The 18,071-nt window shown below is 43.4% G+C and overlaps 1 protein-coding gene across 1 annotated transcript in view; it reads right to left on the reverse strand.

Moving 5' to 3' along the window:
- Window positions 1–4,260: 4,260 nt before the first annotated feature.
- Window positions 4,261–18,071, reverse strand: part of LOC141147268 (uncharacterized) — a 137,239-nt gene continuing 123,428 nt past the window's right edge. The window contains exon 7 of the mRNA XM_073634474.1: window positions 4,261–12,200. Coding sequence (XP_073490575.1) covers window positions 11,396–12,200 — 805 coding nt within the window. The 3' untranslated portion in view covers window positions 4,261–11,395. The remainder of the gene's footprint in view (window positions 12,201–18,071) is intronic.

The following is an 18,071-nucleotide window of genomic DNA, read 5'->3' on the forward strand; positions in this document are numbered from 1 at the left end:
GTTTACCTGCTGATCACTCTGTGTACACAAGGTGGTCCCACCCACTCACCAACCCACCTATTCTGTTTACCTGCTGATCGCCCTGTATATACTTTCTGCTATAAAACATACCCAATAAAAACATTGAAAAAAAATCAAAAATGTCTTCATAAATTTAGGCCAATATGTATTCTGCTACATATTTTTGGTAAAAAAAAATCGCAAAAAGCCTATATTGATTGATTTGTGCAAAAGTTATAGCGTCTACAAACTATGGGATATTTTTATTTATTTATTTACTAGTAATGGCGACAATTAGGGACTTATAGCGGGACTGCGATATTGCGGCGGACATTATGACATTAACTGACACTTTGTGGGAACCAGTGACACCAATACAGTGATCAGTGCTAAAATATATGCACTGTCACTGTACTAATGACATCTAGGGCAATCGAAGGGTTAAATGAGTGCCTAGCCAGTGTTTTACTACAGGATCAATGCCTTCCCTACTATCAGAATGGTGATTTGCCTTGTTTACATAGGCAAACCACTGATCTGTGTCTCTGCAGGATGATCGGTGGGTGCTGGCGGACGTCATGTCTGCGGTACCCGCTGATCGGCTCCCGCTGTGTATAATCGTGTATATACGTCATCCTGCGCACAGCTGCCACCCCGTAACAGTAAAACTGCTATAGGGCAGTCAGATAGGTTGGCTAACCTATTCACTCCCTTACTCACTCATTAAAGTGGATTTCTGCCTCGCCCCCCACGGAAAAATTAAAAGTCAGCAGCTACACATACTGTACACATACCGTAGCTGCTGACTTTTAATATAAGGACACTTACCTGTCCTGGAATCCAGCGATGTCGGCACCGCAGCCGATGTTTTCATCGGCTCTCGGGCATTGCCGCCGCCATTTGTAGTATGGGAACTCGACAGTGAAGCCTTTCGGCTTCACAGCCGCTTTCCTACTGTTCATGCGTGAAGCGCGCTGTGCTTTCTGAATGGCCCGGCGGCGGGGGAGGAGGAGGGGGGCCGGACTTCTGACGTACCTCTGCGCGGCTAGGTCCCACAAAACTGGGGACAGGGTACCTTTCAAAAACAGGTATCCACCCCCCCCCCCCGAAATGTACCAAATATGGCACCAGAGACAGATAAGCGGAGCTTCCACTTTTGGGTGGAACTCCCCTTTAAGTGATGGTTCACACTGATGCGAATCTGAAGCAATTTAGATGCGTTTCCAAAAAAGCCTAGATTTGCATGTCATCTGAAAATAACATTGGGTTCAACGATGGTCGTTCTACATCTATGCATCTATGCGTTGTGATTGTAATGCGGCTTAAAAAAAGGGTCCTGTGCGTATTTACTGCAGTGTGTATTTCATCTCTATAGACATCAATGGAAACCGCAGAGAAATTGCATTGTGTACAGACAGAGATATATAATGGGGTAGTGGCGCTCCCTATATGTAGTTATATTGGGCATGAGCAGGTGTATTATGGGGGGCAAAGGGAGAGATGGGGAGCCGACCTGCTAACCCAACAGTGGGGATGCCCCACTTCGATACAGATTGTATGTGTAGATATATACTACTACACATATAATCCCCCTCCTATAATGATTACCAATATTAAAAATACCTGTTTATAAAAAAAACCTGAAAAATGTGTAGTGTAAGTAGTAAGGTCCCAACTTAATTAGACTCTGTATGTGTTAGAGTATGCCATAGGTAATCTACGCATAAGATGTGCCATAAAATACCTCTCAAAAGTGTTGAATAACCAGTGTAAAATAAAGTGCAATACCCAAAATAACTATGGTGATAATCCTAGTGGTATACCTCCATATACTAGAGATAAACCAATAAGCTACAGCCAACAATAATGATATTAATAATGCCCATAAGTGTACATAGATCAACATTTATAGCTAACTTAAATAAGCCGATTGATAGACCATACTCTGCGGCCAAGTTAGAATTCCATAGGCATTATAAGCAAACAAAAATCATATAATGTTCATATAGCAGTCCATAAATTGTGCGTAAAATTTTCTTCAAAAATTGTGAAAAGGAATTTTTCAAAGAGATGACTTGAGTGCTCTCAGTATTCTTGGTGACTCTGTGCTCCCCCACACGGGTCCCCACTCACCAGATCCAGTCACCCCAAAGGGGCAATGTGCATGTAGGTGTAGCCTCTGCGGTCTCCTCACCAACGTGATCGATAAAGCTCCAGGGGTGGTCCTCAGCTTTCATGAAAATTATTTTAGCCTGATCATGGTAGGTCCCTCATATGGGAAAAGAAGGAATAGTAGGCTCCCATAGTGTAGTATGTTGAATTTATTAAAACGTTAAAAAAACTTTATGATTAAAAACAAAAACCAAACCAGCAAGTCCAGCAGCAAGATAACTACAAGTGTGTACTCCAATCCTGAGTGTAGCTGGATGGAGTAAGATGGAGATCGAGCATATAAGACAACCGGCAATCTATAACGCTGGATGGAGACAGTACCGAATGTCTGCGCTCCACCTGCGTTCCACCAGTCCGTAATCTGGAAATGACGTAGCGTGCGTGGTGCCGTCGTACGCGTTTTATCATAGACGTCCTCAGCGTGGAGCGTCACTGTCGCTGAGGACGTCTATGACGAAACGCGTACGACGGCGCCACGCACGCTACGTCATTTCCTGGAGTAGTTGCAGGTGGAGCGCAGGTGGGACGCAGCGCGGTGCTGCTGTCTCCAATGCTAGTCACCAGCGTTCGCTGCACTACTAGGCTTTACTACTACCTCTAGCCGGCTCTTATTATACAAGTGTGTGGTGATACAAATCAGCCTTCCAGGCCTTTTTGGATTTTTTAAACTTGTTCATATTCTTTTTAATTTTTGTATTCAGTAACTGTCTATATATTAATTTTAAATAAAAGCATTAATTTACTACACTATGGAAGCCCACATTTCTCTCCTTCTATGAGGAACCTACTACAGACACACCTAAAGTACCTGAAGAAAGGAGGGATATCCTAGGCCTCAGAATAACTATGGTGGTGGAGTGACCGCAGTGGTTATAACTACAAGCGCTTTACCCCTGTGGGGGTGAGTGGATTCGGTGAGTAGGGACCCAGGAGGGGGAGCACAAAGTCACGAGAGAATTCGTTGAAAACACCTAAAGTCACCATTTTGTGTGTTACTCACGTTGAGTGAAGATATTATTTTATTATATGGACTAATATTTTGCACATTTATTTATGAACACCTTTTTTTTTCATATAATATTTTTTCAAGCTCCTTTGAAAACACATAAGTCACCATGTGTGTGTCATCCATTTGTGAATGAAATTAGATTATATGGACTATTATTTGTATAATAGTATATTTACTTTTAAGCACTTTTGTATACACTATCTACATTTGTGGAACCACGGTATTGGAGTGGGTCTGCCTATAGGTACCCCACTCACAGCAGACAATTATGTATATGAATGCCTTCTATTTTTATTTTTTATTTGTTTTATCTTAATTTCTTGGTTAAATTTTTGATTTCTTGATTAGGTTACACCTGATCCCCTGAGTGGTATATTGCTTTTAAGCACTGTTTATGCACCAGTAGGTTATTTGGTCATTATATCTGTTTGTGGTGTGATGCACACACATATTATCATTTAGCCACTATTTTCAGGTATACCATACTTTAATAGGAACATACCAATAATTGGCCACTACACACATCTAGGGAGCGCCACCATCCCCTCTTACTACATTCACACCTTTATAGACCCCTTAGGGGCACTATATTCGGGGGTCTGCATACCTAGTGGGTATCCTAAGCGCAGTCACCCATTACTTATTTTTTTCACATTCACCTAATCGCCCACTCCCTCATTCACTAACCTACTCACTGTCTCACTTATTCATCCACTCTCTCATGCATTCATTTTCTCACTCGTTCACCCACTCTCTCATTCATTCACTCACTCACATGCTCACCCACCCAATCTCTCATTCACCCAAACCACTTGCTCATTTATTTATTCATTCACTCATTCAGTCTCGCCCTCACCAACTCATTTACTCCTTCGTATTTACTCCCCCATTCATTTACTCCCTTATTCACCCACCCACTCACTCCCACTCCTTCATTCACTAACCTACTCACTCTTTCATTCATTCACTCTCTCTTATTCACCCACTCTCTCATGCATTAGTTTTCTCACTCATTCACTCACTCATTCATTCACTCTTTCTCTCATGCTCCATTAAAAAGACAATCCTGTGCAATACAATTGTTGCGTATCTTTTATTCAGTGTGATTCCAGCGCTGAGTCTTCAGTTTTGCGTTTACATAATAAGGATATTACTGACCAGCGAGAAGATCGTCAGTGTGAAACCTGAAGAAGGGTCGTTTGGAACGGCAACATCCGGAGCGGAAGGTCTCGGAGCGTCCGGTGACAATGGAATAGTACGCTGGTTTCAGGTCTGAAGAGGTGACTTACCAGCTGTGGTGTAAAGCAGTAAAAGTGAGGTAGGCAAACCTGTGACAGTTCCTATTTCTAACAGAGGGCCCAGCCCAGACTCCTGGGACTTGTAGTTCATCAGTAGCAGAGCTCGGACCCCGATGTGGGGAATCTGTAATGCAATGACCAGCCATGGAGAGGATTTTTACATTAAGGGTGGCGTAATCACAGACTTATGATACTCAATAAAACTTGTGTAAATTATGTTCGGAAATGTGATGTTCCTGGAAGTTTTTACCATTGGAATGTTTGCAGATGGTGGGAGGTCTTCTCCTCAAGTTTTCTTTCTGCCATTCATTAAAATATACATCCTCCACATGGGTAATGTTCCTGTTATTATTATTTTTTTTTTTTTATGGCAGTTTTCATTTTCTGGCAGAAAAAGGCAAAGAAACAATTGGAGAAAGTTTTCAGTTTTTAAGCAACTACAAAAACATTTGTTGGAAACCCACCAGAATGGCCACCCAAAGACATAAGACGATGGTCAGAGGAAACCCCTCGGAATCATTGCTTGTATGAAAGTTTCTTTTGACAAACTACCCAAAAATCTGATCGGAAACTGCTGGAAGTTTTCTTCTATCTTCATACGTCCATTTTTATATCTCAAGATAACTGAATTACCATACATCACCCTCTTGCACTCCCTGTACCTGGAAGCATTGTTGTCATCTTGCTTTCTGTGAACACTTTTTCCAATAATAAAAAAAAAAATAAAAAATTGCAACTGTATATAAATAAATCTCTTGAAAAGTTTTCCCGAGTCTGGTGAGCATGTACATGTATGGCAGCCTACAACTTGTTTAAATCTTGTGTTTAAACGAAAAGGTGGTGGCATCTGTTCATCATTAAAAGCATAGACCACCTTAATATAACTAAAGGCAAAACCTTTTTTTTTTTTTTTTTGAATAGTTTTGGACAGAGTGGAGAGGGATTAGAGCCCCTGTCAGTTTTTATTGCGGTCTGTGCCCCCCCCCATTAAGGAGATTCACCAGCTCTGTTTGTCCTGTTTACCATTAACATTGAAAGTGAAAGTAAAAAGAAAACCCCAGTTTTTGGGTTGTCCCCAGAAAGTAATAGATGGGAAATCTTCCAAATACATTGGTCATTATCTGAGATATCCACACTTTGTATACAATTATTTATATATTATACTTTTAAAATTTGATATGCTAAATGCAGTTTCTCTGCAGCAAACCAATCCCCTGAAGAAGACCCCAACTGCATGGGTCGAAACGCGTCAGACCATTGTTATACACTAGACATTCTGTTATGTAATATTTTGTATAATTTTGTATTTGCACCTTTTGCACTTGGAATAGTTTTACTCTCCCCACCAGAGCTCATAATTTTAAACACCATGAGAATTTTGTATGCCATTTTTTTCAATAAAAAATGCATTTTTTCTAAATCTATTTACTCCTTATAATCTATTCATTTAGCTGCTGAAAATCCCCTCTGGGGGAATTTTTCCCGCATAGATGGGAAATCTTCCAATGGGGACACTAGTTCTGGTGAGCTGGAGGGTCCCCCAAAAATTCCTTTAATTTGCAGGGATTTCCTCTCACTTCCTGTTTGGCTATTGGACAGGAAGTGAAGACTCCGCAATGGGACAGAGATGGCGAAAAAAATAAAAAATCTGACGGGGGTTATAATCCTCCCTTGCTCTATCCGAAATGAAAAAAAAAAAAGTTTTGCCCGTAGTTCTATTTTAATAAAGGGGAACCAAACTCTCCCAACATTAACTATTTTTTAATCCTTATGCTGCTAGCATTAGTAAATAGATAGGAAGTTATGTTTATATTTACTTGTTCTAAAACTTTTTTTTTTTTTTTTACATTTCATCACTAGCTTCCTGGTTTCTGGCCTAGACCAAAATCATGTCATACTACATCACAGGAGTCTTCATGGGCATTTTTGTTTCTTTCATCTGGAAGAGGGGGAGGGGCTTTCTCAGCTAAGCACACCCTCCTGCCTGTATGCCTGAAGCAAAGGAAGATGAATCCCAGGAAGTAAATGCTGCAGGAATCATCGGCCCTTACTCAAGATGGCTGCGGCTAGAAATGTGAGGGGGCGGAGGGGATCTGCCTTTGTAAACAAGGCGATTCCCCGTTCTGCCAGATGACATGACCGAGATTTACTGTTCCCAGTGATCTCTGTCATGTCTAAGTAATCCCATCCCCCCCTACAGTTAGAACACACCCAGGGAACACAGTTAACCCCTTGATCGCCCCCTAGTGTTAACCCCCTTCCCTGCCAGTGTCATTTATACATTGATCAGTGCATTTTTAAAGCACTGATTACTGTAATAATGTCACTGGTCCCCAAAAAGTGTAATTTGGGGTCAGATTCGTCCCCCGCAATGTCGCAGTCCCGCTAAAAATCACAGATCGCCGCCATTACCAGTACAAAAAATAAAAATAAAAGTCCATAAATTTATCCCGTAGTTTGTAGACGCAATAACTTATGCGCAAACCAATCAATATACGCTTATTGTGATTTTTTTTTTTTTTACCAAAAATATGTAGAAGAATATATATTGGCCTAAATTTATGAAGAAATTCATTTTTTTACATTTTTTTTGGATATGAATTATAGCAAAAAGTTAAAAAATTTTTATTTTTCAAAATTTTTGTTTTTTTTGTTTATAGCGCAAAAAATAAAACCCACAGAGGTGATCAAATACCACCAAAAGAAAGCTCTATTTGTGGGAAAAAAAGGACATCAATTTTGTTTGGGTACAGCGTCACAATTGTCAGTTAAAGCGATGCAGTGCCGTATCGCAAAAAATGGCCTGGTCATTAAGGGGGCAAATCCTTCTGGGCTGAAGTGGTTAAAAGCAGGGCTGCTGTTAGAAATCACGGAGCCCCATACAGCCTACGTGACAGGTCCCTCCCCCCCAGCTGAAAGTGAATGAGGACAATAGATTTATTAGTCCCTTTTTCTACAGCCTCAGCTGCACAGATGAATGATTCAGAGATGCTCTGAGGTTTTCTGCTCTCATTCACAAACGGAATCATAGTGAACACAGTTTACTATGCTTCAGTAATGAATGGACACAGGAGTGATTGGTACCGATCGCTTACTGTATTCATTCAGAAGAGGAAAGGGCCAGTAAATGCCATATTTACTGGCCTCTTCGCCTGCTTTCCATCCTGAAACATGCCTCTGTGTGTCCGCAGCAGCTGCCGGCGGGAGAGGAGGGAAGCCGGCAGCACTGCAGGGGAAAGGGACACACAAGGGGGCCCAGGCAGCAGATAGAAGGGATGCATGTGCTAGAACCAATCCCCCTGCAGTGCAGAAGAGGGTCGGTTTCTGTAATAAGACAGTACAGTCAGCCCTCCTGCTCAGTAGGTGCTCCCCTTTTGAACTGATAGGGCCCAGGCCCACTACAGGAGGGCCAACTGTATTGCCTTTTTGGCAGCCCTGGTTAAAAGCAAATGCAATTTTGAAGTACTTTTAATCAACATTTGTATTAATAAGAATTTTCATACAATTTTTTGTTTAAAATTTTACTAGTGTATGGCCAGCTTTATGAGGCTGGAGGAAGTAAGTGATGTTGCTTCAAGTGCAATCTGCTCCCTGCTGGTGGAAGATGGGTCTTGTAGTCTTTCCATGCACAGATTCCCATGAATGGATGACATGGCTGTGTGGGTGGAGCCACCCAAACCTGCACTGAATTCAAATAACAACCTGGAGCAAGAATTCAGGTAAGTGGGTGGGAGGCTGGAGAATGCAACAATGTTTCAGGTTGCACCTTAAATATGGGACTAACGTAAAACGTAGTATCAAAGGTGGACTATGCTTCAATCCTTGTTACTCCATAATTAAAGGAAAATATGGTGGAAATTCCACTGAAATGCCACTTCTACTTTAGCCACCTTTTAGAATAAGGTTGTTAAGGCCGCCCAAAGACAACACTCACCAGACTTCACGATTTTTCATACCAACAATCAATTGCATATAACACAATTGACCCTCTATAGCAGGGGTCTCCAAACTTTCTAAACAAAGGGCCAGGTTACTGTCATTCAGACTTTAGGGGAGCTAGACTGTGCTCAGTGGGAGTAAACAATGTTCCAATGTCTTTGGTGTCAGTGGAAAGAATCGTGCCAAATTGTTGGTGTCAGTGGAAGGAAATATGTCCAATTGTTGGTGTCATTGGAAGGAAATATGTCCAATTGTTGGTGTCAGTGGAAGGAAATATGTCCAATTGTTGGTGTCAGTGGAAGGAAATATGTCCAATTGTTGGTGTCATTGGAAGGAAATATGTCCAATTGTTGGTGTCAGTGGAAGGAAATATGTCCCATTGTTGGTGTCAGTGGGAGGAAATATGTCCAATTGTTGGTGTCAGTGGAAGGAAATATGTCCAATTGTTGGTGTCAGTGGAAGAAAATATATGTCCAATTGTTGGTGTCAGTGGAAGGAAATATGTCCCATTGTTCGTTTCAGTGGGAAGAATAGTGTCCTATTGGTGTCAGTGGCAGGAATTTTCCCCTATTGTTGGTGTCCATGGCAGGAATAATGCCTCAAGGGCCGGATAAAAGCAAGCAAAGGGCCGCATGAGGCCCCTGCTCTATAATAATAATACGATGGCAAACTACGAATATGGCAGTGCCAGATAACAATGCTTCCGTGTACTAAAAAAGTGCATGTGTATTTTATACAATTAAAGCTGAACTCCGACCGGAGATTTACACAACTCCATCACACAACACAGCTAGACGGATCACACTTGGGGAATACATTGTTGGTCTCTCTCCACCCTCATTAATAAATATAAAGTATGGCGCAATATTGAGCCTGAAGGTATAAGACAGGACTGGCGGGTGAGGGGCTTGAATGAAAAAATAAATGGGATTATATATTCATGATTACAGAGCTGTATTCATTTGTAACTTTTATATCAGCCTGGAGTTCAACTTTAAGTGTGAAAATACCAACAGAAAACAATTACAGCTCTGGAGATTTTTCTGGCAGCGTTGGTCTCGATCGCTTTATTGGAAATGACCTGAACCCTCAGGTTTCCACTGACCCCCATTATGTGCCTGTGGGTAGCCTCATGTTTCCAGCACCCAGTGACTGAAAAATGTGACTCGGCGCCTCCCTTGTGTCATGCCGGAGTCCTCGGCTCAGGTTTGGTCCGGCATTAGGAAACACTGAAATTACTCTTTATACTCAGAAACCAACCAGGTTCTCCGTCCTCTCCTCAGAGTTCTGTTGCAAACTTAACACTGTAATCTGTATGGGTCAATTTAATAGCTTAGTCATGTTAAGTGTAGGTAGGTAATGCCCACATGTGATGCTGAGCCTCCATGACTGAAAGGCGGCCCAGGGACAGGCAAGCTAGGGAGGAAAGTCTTAGATGATGCTGGAGGTCCTCCAGCCAGGAAATGAGGCGGGCTTTGACTTACTGCAGCTTCTAATGCACATTGTGAGACACTCACAGTGTGCAGTGAAACCAGAGTAAGCCATTTCAGTCCACGAAAGGAGCCGGTACAACTGTGGATGACTGAAGGGGAGGCCGGAGGTCAGATTTATTCACTACTGCATGCTACGTGTGTAGCTTATACCACGGGGAGCCATTTGTTGTATATGACTGGCTGCTGCTTTATGTGAATAATCACATTTTGACTTCAGGAGCCCAGCCTCTGATTCAGTCTGGAGGAGCTCAGCCTCTGATTCAGTTATGAGGAGCCCAGCCTCTGATTCAGTTTGGAGGAGCCCAGCCTCTGATTTAGTTTGGAGGAGCCCAGCTTCCGATTCAGTCTGGAGGAGCCCAGCCACTGATTCAGTTTGGAAGAGCCCAGCCACTGATTCAGTTTAAAGGAGCCCAGCTTCAGATTCAGTCTTGAGGAGCCCAGCCTCTGATTCAGTCTGGAGGAGCCCAGCCTCTGATTCAGTCTGGAGGAGCCCAGCCTCTGATTCAGTCTGGAGGAGCCCAGCCACTGATTCAGTTTGGAGGAGCCGAGCCACTGATTCAGTTTAAAGGAGCCCAGCTTCAGATTCAGTCTGGAGGAGCCCAGCCTCTGATTCAGTCTGGAGGAGCCCAGCCTCTGATTCAGTCTGGAGGAGCCCAGCCACTGATTCAGTCTGGTGGAGCCCAGCCACTGATTCAGTCTGGAGGTGTCCAGGCTCTGATTCAACCTGGAGGAGCCCGGCCTCTGATTCAGTCTGGAAGAGCCCAGCCTCTGATTCAGTCTGGAGGAGCCCAGCCACTGATTCAATCTGGAGGAGCCCAGCCACTGATTCAGTCTGGAGGTGTCCTGGCTCTGATTCAGCCTGGAGGAGCCCGGCCTCTGATTCAGTCTGGAGGAGCCCAGCCTCTGATTCAGTCTGGAGGAGCCCAGCCTCTGATTCAGTCTGGAGGAGCTGAGCCTCTGATTTGGTCTAGAGAAGCTCAGCCTCTGATTCAGTCTGGGGGATCCCAGTCACTGATTCAGTCTAAAGGAGCCCAGCCTCTGTTTTAGCATGGAGAAGCCAAGCCTCTGTTTTAGCATGGAAGAGCCAAGCCTCTGTTATAGCGTGGAAGAGCCAAGCCTCTGTTTTAGCATGGAGGAGCCAAGCCTCTGTTTTATCATGGAGAAGCCAAGCCTCTGTTTTAGCGTGGAGGAGCCCAGCTTTTGACTCAGTCTGGAGGAGCCCAGCTTTTGACTCAGTCTGGAGGAGCCAAGCCTCTGAATCTAGCCGGAGGAGACCAGTTGTCAGATTGGTTTACCATAACACATTGTTTTAGGATTGGCTGAGAAGAGGACGGACAACCTGAATGTTCTGGAATGTTAACAGCTGAGATCTGCATATATAGAACCTGTGCTTAAATAACAACCCCTTATTTGACCCAAGACAGACATGGTCCAGTGTTGTCTACACTTGTGCAGATGGGTGGGATAGGAGCACCACCCCAATGTCAGTTTGAGGATCGGTTTTGCACTGTGCTTATCATTATATTTGGGAGAGCGTTGCGGCGTCTTTGCCATGACCCAAGTTCCTGGGAAAAGCTTTTAATCTGCCGGAACCAGTGTTGAGTTCGGGAGCTGTCACTGTCCCGAAACACATAACCTTCTTTCCTGATTTCCAAGAGTTCAAATATTTCCTCACAGTCTGGCTCAACGGATGCCACACATTGTCCCAACCTCAGCGGGTCCCTGAGGACTGCAAACTTCCCATTACTTTTGTCCTTTATAAGAACCAAAACAGCGTCTTTGACAGTTTTCTCCAAAGAGGTACCTTCCAACCCGGAGTCAGAGGTCCTCTTTGCATTGACCATCAGCAGTGCATGCACGTTCTGGAACTTCAGAGATTTGCAACCTTTCTTGACCCACTGCCCGTCTGTTGGCTGTGCCAACTGTAAAGGTCCCTCCTTTATAAAGCGGGTCTCCTCTCTTGGCCAACCGACCAGCTTGATGGCCATCTCCCTCATCTCGATGTTGGTCACCTCTCGGTTCTTCCTGCTCTCCCTCCGGAAGGATCGCAGGGTCCACGTGTTGCTCTCCTGTTTGGTTTTCATATTGATGTGTTCTAAGTGCGATTCGATTCGGCTTTTGGCCTCCCACAGGCTGCTGTGGTCCGGGTGGAAATCGGTGGTACTTTTTAGGATCCGGCTCAGAAGGAGGGGGTACTTGGTGACCCTTTGCAGTGGAGCCATTAGGAATGAGCGCAAGTTCATGCGACGAAGAGCGGTGTTGTCATTCTGAGACACGTCTAGGAATATCCTAGAAGAAATAACGCAAAGGTAATTATCACTGCAAAAAACTTTTTATAAACAAGCCATATTACATATTTATGTCCTGTATTTGTGAGTATTAACATACATGCAGCACACAGGACCATGAACATCAATCGATGTCCCTGAAGAAGCTAATAATCAAATGTCCCAACCATGCTCACTCTGGGGCCAGTTTGTTTGGATCTCATTCAACCAGTATGCTAACTACTGCAGCATATAAGTCAGTTTCATTGCAACCCTTACTTTAATTTTCTAAGATACTTTCCTTGATTTTGGGGTATTGAAAAATTTGAGCTTCTCTAGACTGAGTCAGAGGCTGGGCTGCTCTAGACTGAATCAGAGGCTGGGCTCCTCCAGACTGAGTCAGAGGCTGGGCTCCTCCAGACCAAATCAGAGGCTGGGCTCCTCCAGACTGAATCAGTGGCTGGGCTCCTCCAGACTTAATCAGAGGCTGGACTTTTCCAGACTGAATCAGAGGCTAGACTTTTCCAGACTGAATCAGAGGCTGGACTTTTCCAGACTGAATCAGTGGCTGGACTTTTCCAGACTGAATCAGTGGCTGGACTTTTCCAGACTGAATCAGAGACCGGGCTCCTCCAGGCCGAATCAGAGCCTGGACACTTCCAGACTGAATCAGAGGCTGGGCTCCTCCAGACTAAATCAGAGGCTGGGCTCCTCCAGACTGAATCGGAGACTGGGCTCCTCCAGACTGAATCAGAGACTGGGCTCCTCCAGACTGAATCAGAGGCTGGGCTCCTCCAGACTGAATCAGAGGATGAGCTCCTCCAGGCTGAATCAAAAGCTGCGCTCCTCAGAAATTAATCAGAGGCTGGGCTCCTCAGAACTGAATCAGAGCCTGGGCTACTCTTGTCTGAATCAGAAGCTGGGCTCCTCCAGACTAAGTAAGAGGCTGTGCTCCTTCAGACTGAATCAGAGGCTGGGCTCCTTCAGACTGAATCAGAGGCTGGGCTCCTTCAGACTGAATCAGAGGCTGGGCTCCTTCAGACTGAATCAGAGGCTGGGCTCCTTCAGACTGAATCAGAGGCTGGGCTCCTTCAGACTGAATCAGAGGCTGGGCTCCTCCAGACTAAATCAGAGGCTAAGCTCCTCCAGACTGAATCAGAGGCTGGGCTCCTTCAGACTGAATCAGAGGCTGGGCTCCTCCAGACTAAATCAGAGGCTAAGCTCCTCCAGACTGAATCAGAGGCTGGGCTCCTCCAGACTGAATCAGAGGCTGAGCTTCTCCAGACTGAGTCAGAGTCCTCTCCTCAGTTTGTTTGGATCTTATTCAACCAGTATGCTAACTACTGCAGCATCTTGTTCAGTTCCATTGCAACCATTACTTTCATTTTCTATAACATTTGCCTTGGCCTCTGCCTTTTTTCTGCATATTTGTAGATTATAGGAGCATCCGAAAAAAACACAACCTGCTAGACACCACCATACCTCCCAACTTTAGAAATTCAGAAGGAGAGACATGTAAGGGAAATGTGGTCCTGCGGCACACTATAATTGCTGCTGTGAAAAGTGGTATGGCCTAAATTATGCTGAATTTGGGTGAGCCTACTTGATTATACACCACACACATAATGTATGCCACAGTCCTGGTACTCACAAAATACTTTTTAAAGAATAAGTAAACCCTCCCACTCTGATGCTGCTTTTCATTTAGTCCATTATAATAAGTAATGGTCAAACTATAGACACTGTAATCCAGCCCAAATCGCATATTACTTACTTTTTAAAGAAACTTTAAAAAACTTGTTTCCAGGGGTTAGGCAGCACCATCTTAAGTATTGTTTTCTGAGTCCACAGTAGAGCATTTCCGCCCTTACATTGAGCACTTCCTGTACTGTTAACCAAGCCTCCTTCTCAATCCAATGTTTCTATGGCAACCCTGCTTCACTGCTCATAGTGTTTCATAGTATTTACTTGTGCCTATTATCTATTGTTTGCCTGTGTCAGTCTTATCAGCTTCAGCTGATAAGGCTGCAGTAATGCTGTTCAAGTTTACACTCCATGTGATGTCACATGGTCACATGGGGTGTAGTAGGAAGCTCTGAGTGATTATGCAGTCTTGTGGGATATCAGTGTTGTGCTGTAGGAAGATCTGATAATAGACAGACAAGCACACAGAGTGTGCCATAAATCAGAGGAGATCTGAGCATGCTCAGTGAAGTCATTCTAAAGAACAAAAAGAATTACAACAATACTAAGCAAGTAAGGAGATATCTACAAGCAGTGTTCATTAGGGTTTTTATGCTGATTTACATGGGACAAAGTTGTCAGGGAGAGTTTACAACCACTTTAGTTACAGTGGCACAAATACAGACACACATAAACCTCAGCACAAAAGAATATTTTTGTAAATTGAAGTGCAAATTGTGTAATTTGTGCTCACCCATATATTTACTGCAAATTATAATCAACAAAGTCTGCTGATTAAAATATCACATTAGTGTCACTTTTATGTAACGTAGTGGATTGATAAAGCTGAAAGCGAATGTCTGCATTTAACTTTAGGACAGTTTTATTTCCCTTTCAATGCTACATTGTGATGCAAGCAGTAGAAAAAAAAAAACAGTTTGCATAAATTGTTAGTAGAACATTAAGATAAGATTATCTTGGGTTGGTGAAGGCATAAATTACCACGACAGCTAATTTTTTAAAGGGTTGCAATCTCTAAAATGTTAATGATATTGTGTTCACTTGTGTGATATAGTAAATTTTTTTACATGGATTTTACACACTTTTCATTGGGGGAGGGGGGGGGGGGGGGTGGCTGGATATGGTCAGTGGAAACCAGATCTAGACCTCCCATTTGCATGCAGCAGCCAGCCAGTAATAGGTCACTATAGCAGTGATCTATTGCTGTAGGGAGACAGAGCTGGAACAGTTCTGTCTGACCTCTACACATTTACACATAATTCAGAAACGGGGCATTACACGTCAGAAGAAAAGGAATTGAATGCCACCCCCGGCATGCCTGTCAGGGATTGCTAACCCCTAATTTATGTACTCTATAATACTTGATGCAGATGTTTTGATGTATGTGTGGACCTGCATGTCTTGAACCTTTAAAACTAGAAAAAAAAAAATTGAGAAAAAACTGTATCAAGTACGCATTTGTGTTATAGTTTAGTACATAGGATGCACTTCCAAACGTTGCTTAGGAAAAACCTCTTCTGCAGTACCACTAATGGCCAAGAGGTGGAGACAAATCCACATTTATTTATTTTTTTACCCCCATTGCACTGCGGAAATTTGTACATCTGCCCCCGCTGAGTATTAGGATTGTTTTTCATGTAGGTTTACCACTAAAAATATTTATTTAAAAAAAATTCATTTTTTACTTAGGTAAATGTGAAATGTCACATACAAACCTTTCTTAGAGTCAAACTCTAGACAAACAGCTTAAAGAGGAGGGCCAGTCAAAAAAAAAAATTAAAAGTCAGCAGCTACAAATACTGCAGCTGCTGACTTTTAATCGGACACTTACCTGTCCCGGGGTCCAGCAATGCGGGGGATAGAAGCCCCGCTCGTCTCCCCCTCCGTTCAGCGGCGCCGGTATTGCAACTGTGGGCGCCAGGCTGTGGCTTCACAGCCTGGCACCCACCGAGCACCGTGATTGGTCGCTCAGTCACCTGGGACCTGTAATGGGTCCCAGATGATTGACAGGAGGGAGGGAGCAGAGCTGAGCCCTTCCTGTGCCGAGGGGGAAGTGATGTCACCAGCCCAGGCACTGTAAGAGGCAGACTACGAGGGACCCCCTAGCAACAGGCATTTAGAGGTAAGTAAAAAAAAAAAAAAAATATCCAAATTTTTTTTTGTATTTTTTTTTAGGATTTTTCATGTATTTTTTTTTTTTTTTGAGTGGAACCCCACTTTAATTGATGACATACTATAGATATATAGAAGCTCTTGTACCTGTATTTCTGTCCATACAGTCTTGCAATTCTGCTGACCTGACTTTTCTCTGCTGCAGTTAGGCAATACAGCTTGGCCAATGTAAACAGACAGATCTCCGTACTGACAGGGGAGAAGAGAGAGAGATCTGCTGTTCTTAGTGATTAGGAACAGCAGATCTCTCTCCTCCTCCAGTCAGTCCCCTCCCCCCACAGTTAGAAGCACCTCCCAGGGAATACATTTAACCCCTTGATCACCCCCTAGTGTTAAACCCTTCCCTGCCAGGGACATTTACACAGTAATCGGTGCATTTTTATAGCACTGATCGCTGCATAAATGTCACTGGTCCCAAAAAAGTGTCAAAAGTGTCCGATCTGTCCGCCGCAATGTCACAGTCCCGATAAAAATAGCTGATCGCCGGCATTATTAGTAAAAAAAAAAAAAAATAATAAAAACGCCATAAATCTATTTTGTAGACGTGATAATGTTTTCGCAAACCAATCAATATACGCTTATCAAATATGTAGAAGAATACATATTGGCCTAAATTGATAAAGAAATTTTTTTTTTTTTAATTTTTTTGGGGATATTTATTATAGCAAAAAGTAAAAAAATATTGTTTTTTTTTTTTTCAAAATTATCGCTGTTTTTTTGTTTATAGCGCAAAAAAATAAAAACCGCAGAGGTGATCAAATACCACCAAAAGAAAGCTCTATTTGTGGGGAAAAAAAAGGACGTCAATTTTGTTTGGGTACAGCGTCGCAGGACCGCGCAGTTGTCAGTTAAAGCGACGCAGTGCCGTATCGCAAAAAATGGTCTCGTCATTAAGGGGGAAAAATCTTCCGGTCTGTAAGTAGTTAAAAAAAAAAAAATGAGGGACTATTTTGCAGGTTTTCAGACAGAACTGTAATATACCTATATGACATAATCTCTTCCCTGTCCTGATCTTGTCCACCTCTCTCTACAACAGTTCACTCTCATCATCACTGGATGCACTTGCTCCTCTAACCACAATGCAGAATCAGGCCCCGACCGTTACAAGCCTGGCAAACTGACAACACTAGAAATGTCAAGAGACATTGCCGTGCTCTTGAACGACTGTGGCGTAAAACCAAAAGCCTGCAGGACTTTACCCTATATAAATCTGCCCTTCTAAAATACAATTCCTGCCTCCATGCTGCCAAACAAGTCTACTTTGTCTCTCTTATTAATACTTTGTCATCCAGTCCCCGTCGGCTCTTCTCAACCTTTAACTCTCTGCTTCGTCCCCCACCCCCCTCTACCCACTAACTCACTTACTGCCCAAGAGTTTGCCAATCACTTTAAAGACAAGATTGATGCAATTTGTGAGGACAGCTCCACTGTGCGTACGTCTTCCCCACCCAACATACTTGCCTAACAGCACATTCAACGCTCTCCTCTTTTGAATTGGCTACTACTGAAGAGGTTATAAAACTTTTCTCAGATGCCCACCTAACCAATTGTCTCCTTGGATCCTGTTCCCTCACAACTACTACGGTCACACTTTTCTTCTATCCTATTGCTCCCTCACTCACATCTTCAATCTCTCCCTCGCTACCTTTCCCTCCCCTCTAAAACATGCACAGATCACTCCCATACTTAAAAAGCCCTCACTGGACCCCACCAACCTGAACAACTTAAGACCCATCTCATTGTTCCCATTCACGTCTAAACTTCTAGAACGCTTAGTCTACAACCGTCTTAGCTCCTACCTCAGTGAAAATAACCTTCTTGACCCCTTACAGTCTGGCTTTCGCTTACACTCCACGGAAACTGCCTTACTAAAACTCACCAACGATTTACTAACTGCTAAAACTAACGGCCACTACTCCATACTCCTACTACTTGACCTCTCTGCGGCCTTTGATACTGTTGACCACCCGCTCCTTCTCAACTACATTCCCTTGGCCTCCAAGATTCTGCTCTATCC

The sequence above is a fragment of the Aquarana catesbeiana genome, linkage group LG06 (assembly GCF_042186555.1).
Source record: "Aquarana catesbeiana isolate 2022-GZ linkage group LG06, ASM4218655v1, whole genome shotgun sequence".
NCBI classification, from domain to species: domain Eukaryota; kingdom Metazoa; phylum Chordata; class Amphibia; order Anura; family Ranidae; genus Aquarana; species Aquarana catesbeiana.